This window comes from Nerophis ophidion, linkage group LG14 (genome assembly GCF_033978795.1).
Source record: "Nerophis ophidion isolate RoL-2023_Sa linkage group LG14, RoL_Noph_v1.0, whole genome shotgun sequence".
In the NCBI taxonomy this organism is placed as follows: domain Eukaryota; kingdom Metazoa; phylum Chordata; class Actinopteri; order Syngnathiformes; family Syngnathidae; genus Nerophis; species Nerophis ophidion.
The window spans coordinates 12,506,940-12,519,576 of record NC_084624.1 but is presented as its reverse complement, the minus strand read 5'-3'; the positions used below and the strand labels follow the sequence as shown (position 1 = coordinate 12,519,576).

General features: G+C 40.7%; 1 protein-coding gene across 3 annotated transcripts in view; it reads left to right on the top strand.

Moving 5' to 3' along the window:
- The window catches only part of mtf2 (metal response element binding transcription factor 2), a 40,186-nt gene that overhangs the window by 24,944 nt on the left and 2,605 nt on the right, over positions 1-12,637 (top strand). For 2 of the 3 annotated variants that reach the window (XM_061919856.1, XM_061919854.1), the window contains exons 4-12: positions 599-709; positions 827-927; positions 1,000-1,118; positions 1,225-1,320; positions 4,775-4,843; positions 6,235-6,358; positions 10,488-10,555; positions 10,643-10,804; positions 10,888-10,999. In XM_061919856.1, the coding sequence (XP_061775840.1) occupies positions 599-709; positions 827-927; positions 1,000-1,118; positions 1,225-1,320; positions 4,775-4,843; positions 6,235-6,358; positions 10,488-10,555; positions 10,643-10,804; positions 10,888-10,999 (962 nt within the window). The remainder of the gene's footprint in view (positions 1-598; positions 710-826; positions 928-999; positions 1,119-1,224; positions 1,321-4,774; positions 4,844-6,234; positions 6,359-10,487; positions 10,556-10,642; positions 10,805-10,887; positions 11,000-12,637) is intronic. The other variant, XM_061919855.1, reaches the window with a different exon arrangement.

The following is a 12,637-nucleotide window of genomic DNA, read 5'->3' as shown; positions in this document are numbered from 1 at the left end:
CTTTTATTAGTAGATTGCACAGTACAGTACATATTCCGTCCAGTTGACCACTAAATGGTAAAACTCCAATAAGTTTATCAACATGTCGGGTTCTACGTGTGACGGTCACGTGACCACCTGGCTCTGTTTGATTGGTCCAACGTCACCAGTGACTGCATGTGATTGGTGAAACGCAAGCATGCGTAGTTCCTACTTTGAATGAGTTTCTGACAAAATCAAAACAAACAAAGCGTGCATTAACAGATCGATAAAAAAAAAAGTAGCGAGTAGCGACCTGATTGCAGATAAATGGAACGGACTAAAAGTAGTGTTTCTTCTCTATAAATATACACAAGTAAAAGTAAAAGTATGTTGCATAAAAACTACTCTTAGAAGTACAATTTATCCCAAAAGTTACTCAAGTAGATGTAACGGAGTAAATGTAGCGCATTACTACCCACCTCTGGTCCCAAGTTTTTTTGTGGCACAGATATACTATAAATAAATTTGCTGTCACTGCATCAATGGGGGTTTCTTCATTTAGCTGAAAACATAGGGAGTTTGGTTTAATTTGACTATTGCGTGGCTCTAAACACTGTGACACATGTCCATTTTTAAGGAGACGAAGATGAGGACGAGGATGAAGACGATGACATTGTCTGCTCCATATGTCTGGAAGAAACGTCAGAGGAACCCAATGAAATTGTCATTTGTGACAAATGTGGGCAAGGTATACCTGGCACTGAATCTAAACCGGAAGAAATGTTTCTCTGGCACTGAATCTAAACCGGATGTACTGTTTCTCTATTCTTCAAACGACTACGATGTGTAAATATGTGTGGCCTAGGCTACCATCAGCTGTGCCACGCCCCCATCATTGATGCCGCGGTCATCGACTCGGACGACAAGTGGCTCTGCTGCGACTGTGTTCTCACCGCTTTTCCAAAGGTAGGTCTTGTTTTGGATGCTTGCTTTTCAAGCGAGTAGACGCCAAAGAGGTAAGTTGCTCTGTTTTCGAAGCAGGAGGAGCCACAACACCTGGAGCTGTCTTTCCCGTACGCCCTGGAGGGACTGGAGTGGGATGAAGACCACACAACCAACACACAACAGTGCTACTGCTACTGCGGCGGTCCAGGAAAGTGAGTGACCCAAAAAGATGAGAACACAATACCAGGCAGTTTTATGATTTGGTTGTATGACAACTCCTGAGAGGGACCAGCAAGATGATGTTTTTATCTTTTGTAGCTGGTACCTGAAGATGCTGCAGTGCAGTCGATGTGAGCAGTGGTTCCACGAAGCCTGCCTCCATTGCTTACAAATGCCTATGCTCTATGGAGACAGGTGATAAACCGCTTTTCTCACTTAAACACAATTACGTCACGGCTAACTACAATAGTGGACAACACCAATTCGTAATGTTTTATCTACAGTAAAGAGTATGGATTTAATTTTTTAGTTTTGCCCAAACCTTTAATTTCTTAATGACTGCAATTTCTTTTTAACAAACTGCCATTTTACCCAGAGTCAAGCTGCAATTAGTAATAGGGTTGTACATACAATTTATTCATTTCCGATGTGATTCCGATATCAAGTATTTTCCGTTACTGATAGAAATCGGATATGATAGCAGCACGAAAAATAGTGCATACTTTTATTGTTTTATAGTGTGGAACTTTAGAAAAGGCTTGATTAAGTGAAATTACCCCAAAAACACAATTAGGTATGAAAAACACTAACCAATTGACAGAATTATGTGGTCTTTAAATTTGAAGTGGAAGGGTAATTTGTTTTTGGCGACACAACTAATGGTTAAAATAATTCATTTAGTTAAGTTTGAGCCATGACGCAGTAAAGTGAATGATCCAGACTCTTTGTTTGTGGATACTTTTTTTACCCTTCTACCTTGGCGACTTTGTGAGTAATATGCAACTATTATTATTTGATACATATATCGGACCTGTGTGTGTATGTATGAAGGAATATGTGTATGTAATATGCAACTATTATTATTTGATACATATATCTGACCTGTGTGTGTGTGTGTATTAGGGCTGGGCAATATGGCCTTTTTTAATATCTCGATATTTTTAGGCCATATCGCGATACACTATATATATCTTGATAGTTTGCCTTGGCCTTGGATTAACACTTGATGCATATAATACCAGTATGATGATTCCATGTGTCTACATTAAAACATTCTTCTTCATACTGTATTAATATATGCTCATTTTAGACTTTCATGCAGAGAAGGAAATCACAACTAAGTCAACTGACCAAAACTGTATTTATTAAACAGTTATTAAGCAGTGGCAGAAACGTTCATGTCATTTCCAAAACAGAAAGCGCAAGATTGTTGGAGACATTTTAAGTGTCAAATAAAAATTAGCTGCATAATAGGAAATCAAATAGTATTTGTCCTTTGCTATGTGGTGGGTTACTACGGACCTTATTAAATTCTGTTGTTGACAATTTATTTTATACGGTGTTGATCTGGAAATGTCTGCCTCTGCATTTTGATTATGTGGGCGTGTGGCATCTAACGGAGATGTTGACATGCAGTTTCAAACAGTCTTCATTCTCTAGCGCAGGGATCGGGAACCGTTTTGGCCGAGAGAGCCATGAAAGCCAAATATTTTAAAATGTATTTCAGTGAGAGCCATATAATATTTTTTAACACTGAATACAATTAAATGCGTGCATTTTTAAGTAAGACCAACATTTTTAGAGAATAATAAGTCTCTTATTCTTTTTAATAACGTTGTTATTGGGGCGGTACATCTCGGATGGTAGAGTGGCCGTGCCAGCAACTTGAGGGTTCCAGGTTCAATCCCCGCTTCCGCCATCTTAGTCACTGCCGTTGTGTCCTTGGGCAAGACACTTTACCCACCTGCTCCCAGTGCCAACCACACTGGTTTAAATGTAACTTAGATATTGGGTTTGACAATGTAAAGCGCTTTGAGTCACTAGAGAAAAAGCGCTATATAAATATAATTCACTTCACAATATAATACACTTATTCTGAAGCTAACCAATAATAAACATAATACTTCTCACCATTAATGCGACTTCTTAAACAAGTGCGATAGAAAATGGATGGTTGGATTAAAATGCATGAGAATGTCTTATCTTTTGAACGTTATTTCTAACACTGTGATTATCAGCGGAATTATTCATTACTTATTATGTTACGCAAAGCCAGCTAAAATTTATCTGAGAGCCAGATGCAGTCATCAAAAGAGCCACATCTGGCTCTAGAGCCATAGATTCCCTACCCCTGCTCTAGTGGGTGACTTTTAAAATGATGCTACGTATTAACAATAATGCTACTTTTGGTAGCAACGCTTTTGCCGCATACTTGACAAATTACGGTTGTCTGTTCAACATATTCCTACTTGAAGCCAAACCACCGCCAGACGATGGATCACCTGCTGTTTTTCTTGGGAATTAATTCTTCCTTTATTTGTTACCAGATTTGCACCGTCTTCCTCTCGTATTACCACTCGCATGGCTCTGCTAGCATCACAGCTAGCGTTACCATGCCGCTACCTCTACGCTCCGCGAGGGCTTATGACGTCTCACGCGTGACTGTATGTGACGTATGAAAGAAGGAGAGACCGGAAAGAGCGAGGAGAGCCTGTAGTTTTAATGCTGGTAGCCAAAAGCAACAGCGTGAGAACGTATACTCGAATATCACGTGTGCAAAAGTATGTATGTATGTATATGTGTTTATGTATGTATATGTGTGTATGTATATATATGTTTGTGTATGTACATATATGAACACATATGTTCAACTACATCAACTTCAACAACCCCCCGCTCTACCAAGAATAAGTGAAAGTTTGACTCTTAGTTCCCTGACGACCAGCTTAAAGTTTTGTAATCAATCAAAAATATCAAGCCGCTAAAAGGCACAAAAACAAGGAGAAGTGTAGAGTGTTTTACATATCAGCCATTATTCACTGCAATTCTATTTATGTGTAATTTTAAATTATATATAGAGATTGAACATCTTTTATAATGTCCACAAAGCTCGATGAGCAGGAGGTGTGTTGTGTGTTGACTTTGTTTGTTGGTTTTAGTTAATTTACACCCTGAGTGGGAAAAGTTAGTTGTATTTTGCCATGTAATAATAATAATAATAATAATGGATTAGATTTATATCGCGCTTTTCTATTATTAAATACTGAAAGCGCTCACAGAGAAGTGAGAACTCATAATTCATTCGCACCTGGTGGTGGTAAGCTACATCTGTAGCCACAGCTGCCCAGGGGTAGACTGACGGAAGCGTGGCTGCCAGTTTGCGCCTACGGCCCCTCCGACCACCACCAATCATTCATTCCTCATTCATTCACCAGTGTGAGCGGCACCGGGGGCAAGGGTGAAGTGTCCTGCCCAAGGACACAACGGCAGCGATTTGGATGTCAAGAGGCGGGGAGCGAACCTGCAACCCTCAGGTTTCTGGCACGGCCGCTCTACCTACCACGCCATGCCGCCCCATATGAACTGATGCGGTGCTCAATCTGTTTCCAAATGAAAGTAATGTTCATTGACCACTGATTCTATCTTCGATTTATATCACAGGGGACCAAATTTAGGCAAAAAACGCGCTGCAGGCCGATTTTGTTGTAAAACTTGAAATGTCTTGCGGGCTAAGTGTGGCCCGTGGGTCATAGTTCAGACACCTCTGGACAACCAGGATGGTGTAATATATACAGATGCATATAATCTAACAGCGTTTAATGAGTTTTTTAATGTACAACCTGATATATGTTGTCTCTTTACCTTTTAGGTTTTATGTTTTTGTTTGTTCTGTTTGCAACGGTGGATCAGAGTATCTCAGTCGACTACCTCTCCAATGGTAAGCTACTTTTTCAATGACATCAAAACATTTTCTTGATAAGCAAAACATGTTTTTGATTTACCAATGTGAAAACTGAAATATGACAAAACATTACTGACATCCTCATATGGAAGTACAATTGTCTCACATCAACTTATATATATCAATATGATATTAATACATATGCATATATTAGTAAATATCCAAATACAAATGTGATATACAAATAAAGCGTATTTGTAAATATATTTTGGAGATTTTAAAATATATACAAATAAAAATGTATATAGATTAGAAAATGTGACATACAATTAAATCAAGAATTTGTAAAAATGTGTATTTGTAATCATATTTTTGAGATTCGAATATAAATATGCTTGTATTTGTGTTGAATTTGCATTTGTGGATCCCTTTTTTTGCTTTTGTGTCGCTGAGCCATTTCTAGCACAAACCAGATGCACAAATAAATGTGACCGAGTTTGAATGTGGAGTTACACACTCCCCTGAACTTACAGAAGAGGGGTCAGCAGCCAGAGCGGTCTGGGTCACAGACACTGGCGAGCCAATCAGAGGCACACTAGGGAGGGTCATATAGTGGATTAAATGGATGGGTAAGTAATAACTAGTATTGATAACTGTTTATTTAAGGTGTGTTGTAGTAGTGCCATGGTTGTATCTACTAGTTTAGTCAGTCACTCAGCTTTTACAGGTGTTGATGCAACGACGACGTCTGGCAACGTTAGCCAGCTAGCAGCTAATGAAGTAGAGATAAGGCCAAGGCTATTAAGGCCTACTTCACTAGTAGTAATAGTACTGAAATACTCTATCTGTACATTACTGGAGGATCTTCTTATTCTCCTACTTCCACTTTTACTTTGTTAGATATTTTGGATGTTGCCAAATGTGTTCGTCACATCAACATTTGTAAAAGCTGAGCGACAGACTAAACTACCTAGTAGATACAACCATGGCACTACTACAACACACCTGAAACACTTAATACTAGTTATTACTTACCCATCCATTTAATCTACTATATGACCCTCTCTAGTGTGCCTCTGATTGACTCGCCAGTGTCTGACCATGTCTGTGACCCAGACCGCTCTGGCTGCAGTGCCCTCTGCTGGTTATTCAGGGGAGTGTGTAACTCCACAGTCAAACTCGGTCACATTTATTTGTGCATATAAATTGATGTGAGACATTACTACTTCCATATCTGCAGGGCTGGAATAGAATAGAATAGCTATTCATTCCTTGTCCATGCATTATCTAGTAACAATCTGGTTTCACTGATTACTCACTTAAACCAAACATTACAGATAAATTATATTAAACCCGTCTATCTCTGTATTTGTTATTATGGTCACACAAATAAAAAAATGCCACAAAAGTAATACAAAGCATTGCAGGGAGGATGTGACACACCTGAGCCTGTACAACCTGACTATGATCCACAAGAAGAAGTACTTTGACTCTGAGATGGACCTAATGGCTTACATCAACAACAACTGGGAGCTTCTGCAGCTTGGGGAGGTAACTGCAGATCAAAAATGATGACTATATGTATGTAAAGCAAGCCTATAAATGTTATTATAATTATACATCCGTGTTTTGGATTTTACCAATCATCTCTTTTAATAGATGATGGGTGTATTTTTAATATTTTGTATTTTTTATGTTGGACGTTTTTTATATTACATACAAAGTTCAATGAGCTGGTTGTGTTAAATGTGACCAAGTTAGTTTTTTTTTGTTTTTTTCCCTGCACCTTCACCAGGGAAGGTTGTTTGGATTGGGTCATATAGGTAAATGCTGTGATGTGTGCCCTAGCGAGTGCAGTTAATGGTAGAGTAATTTTCATTGGCCAACAGATGGCGACAAAATGTTAGCTATTGGACCACAGGCTATTTGTAAGTGATTTGAATACACTGCTCCGGCCGACCGTATTACTCATTGAACTCGTGCTGCCAGAAGACGTCGTCTCGGCGAGCCGTAGTTTGGATACCGCTGCACTAAAATAAAGAATAATAAAGTGTGATTTATTTTTCTTTAAATCAATCTGTCGTATAATGTTTTGTTATTATTGGCACTGTTCGATGTCACAGGTGGAATTGGAATTATTGTATCACATCTAGGGATCGGAATTGAAAAGAGTTTTACGATTCCACTTTCAATTTTGCTTAACAGTTTACTTTTTTATCCATTCTCTTTTGAATAAATAGATAGCAACATACTTGCCAACCCTCACGATTTTCCCGGGAGACTCTCGAATTTCAGTGACCCTCCCGAAAATCTCCCAGGGCAACCATTCTCCCCCGAAATTCTCCCGATTTCCACCTGGAGACTGCCTTTAACGTCCTCTACAACTTGTCAACGTCTGCTTTTCCTTCATACAAACAGCGTGCCGGCTCACTCACATATCATGTGCGACTTCTACACACACACATAGGTGAATGCAACGCATACTTAGGGGCGGCGTGGCGCAGAGGGAGAGTGGCCGTGCACAACTCGAGGGTCCCTGGTTCAAATCCCACCTAGTACCAACCTCGTCACGTCCGTTGTGTCCTGAGCAAGACACTTCACCCTTGCTCCTGATGGGTGCTGGTTGGTGCCTTGCATGGCAGCTCCCTCCATCAGTGTGTGAATGTGTGTGTGAATGGGTAAATGTGGAAGTAATGTCAAAGCGCTTTGAGTACCTTGAAGGTAGAAAAGCGCTATACAAGTACAACCCATTTATACTTGCTCTACAGCCACACAGGTCACACTGAGGGTGGCCGTATAAACAACTTTGACACTGTTAGAAATATGCACCACACTGTGGACCCAAACCAAACAAGAATGACAAACACATTTCGGGGGAACATCCCCACTGTAACACAACATAAACACAACAGAGCATATACCCAGAACCCCTTGCAGCACTAACTCTTCCGGGACGCTACAGTATACACCTCCGCTACCACCAAACCCCGGGAGCCCTAAACCCCGACACCTCCCCCATCTCCCGGATTCGAAGGTTTCAGGGTTGACAAATATGGATAGCTAACAAGTTGATTAGCATCAACTTTGTGTACCGTATTTTTCGGACTATAAGTCGCTTTTTTTTTTTCATAGTTTGGCCGGGGGTGCGACATTTACTCCGGAGCGACTTATGTGTGAAATTATTAACACATTACTGTAAAATATCAAATAATATTATTTATCTCATTCGCGGAAGAGTCGAAGAAAATGTCAGCAATCGTCACACACTAATCAACCAATAAGAATCCGGCGGGGGAGGGTCATGTGGGTCATGGAATGCTAACTGCTATATGTTACTGCCGTAGCTATTACAATGGATCATTTCATCGTTGGCGGTAACTTATAAAAACTGAGAAGGGCTGTACAAAAATGGCACTGAAAATGAAATCATGTACTGAAGATTACAAGCTGGATGTAGTGAAATATGCAGCAGAAAACGACAAGAGAAAGCGGCGCATACCTTTGGAGTTGGCAGAGATGTTTAGAAGCAACATCGAGGAAAAAGTTTTCATGGGATTTATCGATTAGGAGTAACAGATTGTTTGGTAAACATATAGCATGTTCTATAAGTTCTAGTCATTTGAATGACTCTTACCATAATATGTTAGGTTAACATAGCAGGCACCTTCTCAGTTGGTTGTTTATGCCTCATATAACGTACACTTATTCAGCCTGTTGTTCACTATTCTTTATTTAAAATTGCCTTTCAAATGTCTATTCTTGGTGTTGGATTTTATCAAATTAATTTCCCCGGAAAATTGCGACTTATACTCCAGTGCGACGTATGTATGTTTTTTTCCTTCTTTATTATGCATTTTCGGCCGGTGTGATGTATACTCCGGAGCGATTTATAATGTGAAAAATACGGTAGTTTAAAAAACATGAGCATACGATCATAACAGTGAGATCTAAAAAGACCCACAGCCTCGATGTGGTGCCAGGGAAAAAAAAGTTTAGAAGATAACCATGATATAATATAAATCAACTATTGTACTAATAAACAAAATACAACATAAAATATTCCGTGACAAATGACAATTACACAAAAATGTAAAGTAACTTTTTTAAAAATTTTCCGATAACTTTTTTTTTTTTAAATGTATATACAGTATGCTGAGCTCTCAGAAGTACAACTAGGTCACAGAAAATACAAGCAAGTCAAGTAGACTGTGTGCAATTTTACAATCACACTAGTATGAAAATGAACCATCATTTTCCAGAAAATGAAGCATTTCTGCTTGTTTAGGAAAAATATGCGATGTATTTGACTCATCACGGTGTCTCCAGCTGTGCTTGGAGTGGAAAGAGGCCTGTAGATTGCCGGTCAGGCACAGTCTGGTCATGTGATGCATGAGAAACATTCATTTCAACATGATTTTAACATGATAGGCGTGTTATCTTAGTTACATGCAGTATTAACAGCAGACGACTTGCTGCTGCTGCGACTGCTGCTGATTCACTTCCGTCTTGGAAGGGTCCGAAACGTGTCATACCGTATTTTTCGGATTATAAATTGCTCCGGAGTATACGTCGCACCGGGCGAAAATGCATAATAAAGAAGGAAAAAAACATATATACGTCGCACTGGAGTATAAGTCGCATTTTTGGGGGAAATTTATTTGATAAAATCCAACACCAAGAATAGACATTTGAAAGGCAATTTAAGATAAATAAAGAATAGTGAACAACAGGCTGAATAAGTGTACGTTATATGACGCATAAACAACCAACTGAGAAGGTGCCTGCTATGTTAACGTAACATATTATGGTAAGAGTCGAATAAGCGGTAGAAAATGGATGGATGGAGTCATTCAAATAACTATAACATATAGAACATGCTATACGTTTACCAAACAATCTGTCACTCCTAATCGATAAATCCGATGAAATCTTCTTCCTCGATGTCTCTTCTAAACAACTCTGCAAACTCCAAAGGTATGCGCCGCTTCCTCTTGTCGTTTTCTGCCCCATATTTCACTACGTCCAGCTTGTAACCTGCAGTACATGATTTCATTTTCGGTGCCATTTTTGTTCAGCCCTTCTCAGTTTTTATAAGTTACCGCCAACAATTAAATGATCCAGTTTAATAGCTACGGCAGTAGCATATAGCAGTTAGCATTCCATGAACAACAATGCACTTCTGCCATGACCCTACCCCACCGAATTCTTATTGGTTGACGTGTGTGTGACGATTGCTGACATTTTCTCCGTCTCTTCCGCGAATGAGATAAATAATATTATTTGATATTTTACGGTAATGTTTTAATGATTTCACACATAAGTCGCTCCGGAGTATATGTCGCACCCCTGGCCAAACTATGAAAAAAACTGCGACTTATAGTCCGAAAAATACGGTATTCAGCGTTACTGCGTGATGCGTCTGCTTATGTTTCTGATAGTATTTTCTCAATTTGATGCAAAGTAGTGCGCTGTTGTCTTCCTTTCTCCTGAATAAGTCTTACGTCTGTGCTGTTGATCGGCGCCGGGCGCGAGGACGTCATGCGTGCCCACAGGCATCGATAAGGGAATTTTTAACAAGACTGCAAATGATTGCCAGGAAGCGAAACCCTTGTAGCCGGTTCTCAACAAATACGCACAGGCACTTCATGAACCTGTTTAAAACTTGACTGTCTTTCAACAGCTTTCCCGTACGCCAAGATCATTGCGCTTTGCTTGTGTACAGGAGGCATTAAACAGCAACACAGCCAAGTAAGTTGTGGCAATCTATTTAAAACAGCATTAACCATATTTACAAAGGCCTGGATGTTGACCTGTGCCCTTCCGCACACCTGTCAGGTTCATGTCAGGAAAGGAGGTGAAGAAGAAGAAGCACTTGTATGGGCTGAGGGTTCGATTCCCTCCCGCTCCCCCGAGTGCTGAGCAAGCAGGCAGCAGACTGCTGAAGCGTTCCCACCGGGAGATGCCGGTCCATCCCAACAAAGCCCCATCTGCTTTGACGTAAGCTGCAAGATGATTTTGGAAGAGTCCATTGCAGCTCCTGGCGTCATGCTGTCAAGTCAGATTTTAAATGTTTCCTGCAGTGCTTTAACCAACGGGGCGCAGAAGAAGTCCAAAAAGAAGTCGAAGAAGCAAGCGACTCGGTCTCTGGAGAGGCAGGCCAAACGCAGACGCTCCTGTGAACTCTTGTCCCGGGTTAGTACTGTACATTTGCATTAGGGGCGTAATGATTGGCTTTAGCAACGATTCCATTTAATATTTGTGGTTGACGAGTTCATTCAGGGACAATATTACTTTTTAGTCACATTATGGGAGACGCACTGCATAAGCTATGTAAATATACTTTGATTGATTGGATACAATGATAGACCTTGGAGGGGACTGCAGATGTGGGGACCCCCCCTGGGCGAACAGTCCAATGGGGATCATCTTGAGTGGGGAAATGTCCATAGCGCTGAGACGTCCCCAACTGATGCACAGATGAGTGGTTCACCCCGGGCCTCGAATTTGAACTGCTAGCGCTTCATCTGTGGTCACCTAATTACCTCTCAACGCAGGAGAGGGGGGAAGAGCAGAAAAAAGACGGCAGATCAACTGGTCTATTTGAAGGCTAGCGTATACAAATTAGTTTTAAGATGGGACTTAAATGCTTCTACTGAGGTAGCATCCTAACTGTTACCGGGAGGGAATTCCAGAGGACTGGAGCCCGAATAGAAAACACTCTATAGCCCGCAGACTGTTTTTGGGCTCTGGGAATCCCTAAGAAACAGGAGTTCTTAGAATGCAGGTTTTTTTGCCGGGACATATGGTACAATACAATCGGCAAGATAGGACGGAGCTAGACCGTGTAGTATTTTATACGTAAGTAGTAAAACCTTAAAGTCATATCTTAAGTGCACAGGAAGCCAGTGCAGGTGAGCCAGTACAGGCGTAATGTGATCAAACTTTCTTGTTCTTGTCAAAAGTCTAGCAGCCGCATTTTGTACCAACTGTAATCTTTTAATGCTAGACATGGGGAGACCCGAAAATAATACGTTACAGTAATCAAGACGAGAGGTAACAAACGCATGAAAAATTATCTCAGCGTCGCTTGTGGACAAAATGGAACTAATTTTTGAGATATTACGGAGATAAAAGAAGGCCGTTTTAGTCAGACTCTTAATGTGTGACTCAAAGGAGAGTTGGGTGGAAGATAATACCCAAATTCTTTACCAAGTCGCCTTGTTTAATTGTTAGGTGTCTAGCAGGACCGATAATCAGCATTTCCGTTTTCTTAGCGTTGAGTTGCAAAAACTTATTTCAATAAGACACGCCTCCAGCTGACTACAATCCAGCATGTTGGTCAGCTTTAGGGGCATGTAGAGCTGTGTGTCATCATTATAACAGTGAAGGCTAACACCGTATTTGCGTATGATGTGGCAGCATGTAGATGCTGAAGAGTGCAGGGCCAAGAACCGAACCCCGGGGAACTCTATCAATCAATCAATGTTTATTTATATAGCCCTAAATCACAAATGTCTCAAAGGACTGTACAAACCACTATGACTACCACATCCTCGGAAGAACCCACATAAGGGCAAGGAAAACTCACACCCAGTGGGACGTCGGTGACAATGATGACTATGAGAACCTTGGAGAGGACATTACATATGTGGGCAACCCCCCCCGCCCCCTCTAGGGGACCGAAAGCAATGGATTTTCGAGTGGGTCTAACATGATACTGTGAAAGTTCAATCCATAGTGGCTCCATTACAGCCACGAGAGTTCAGTTCAAAGCGGATCCAAGACAGCAGCGAGAGTCCCGTCCACAGGAAACCATCCCAAGCGGAGGCG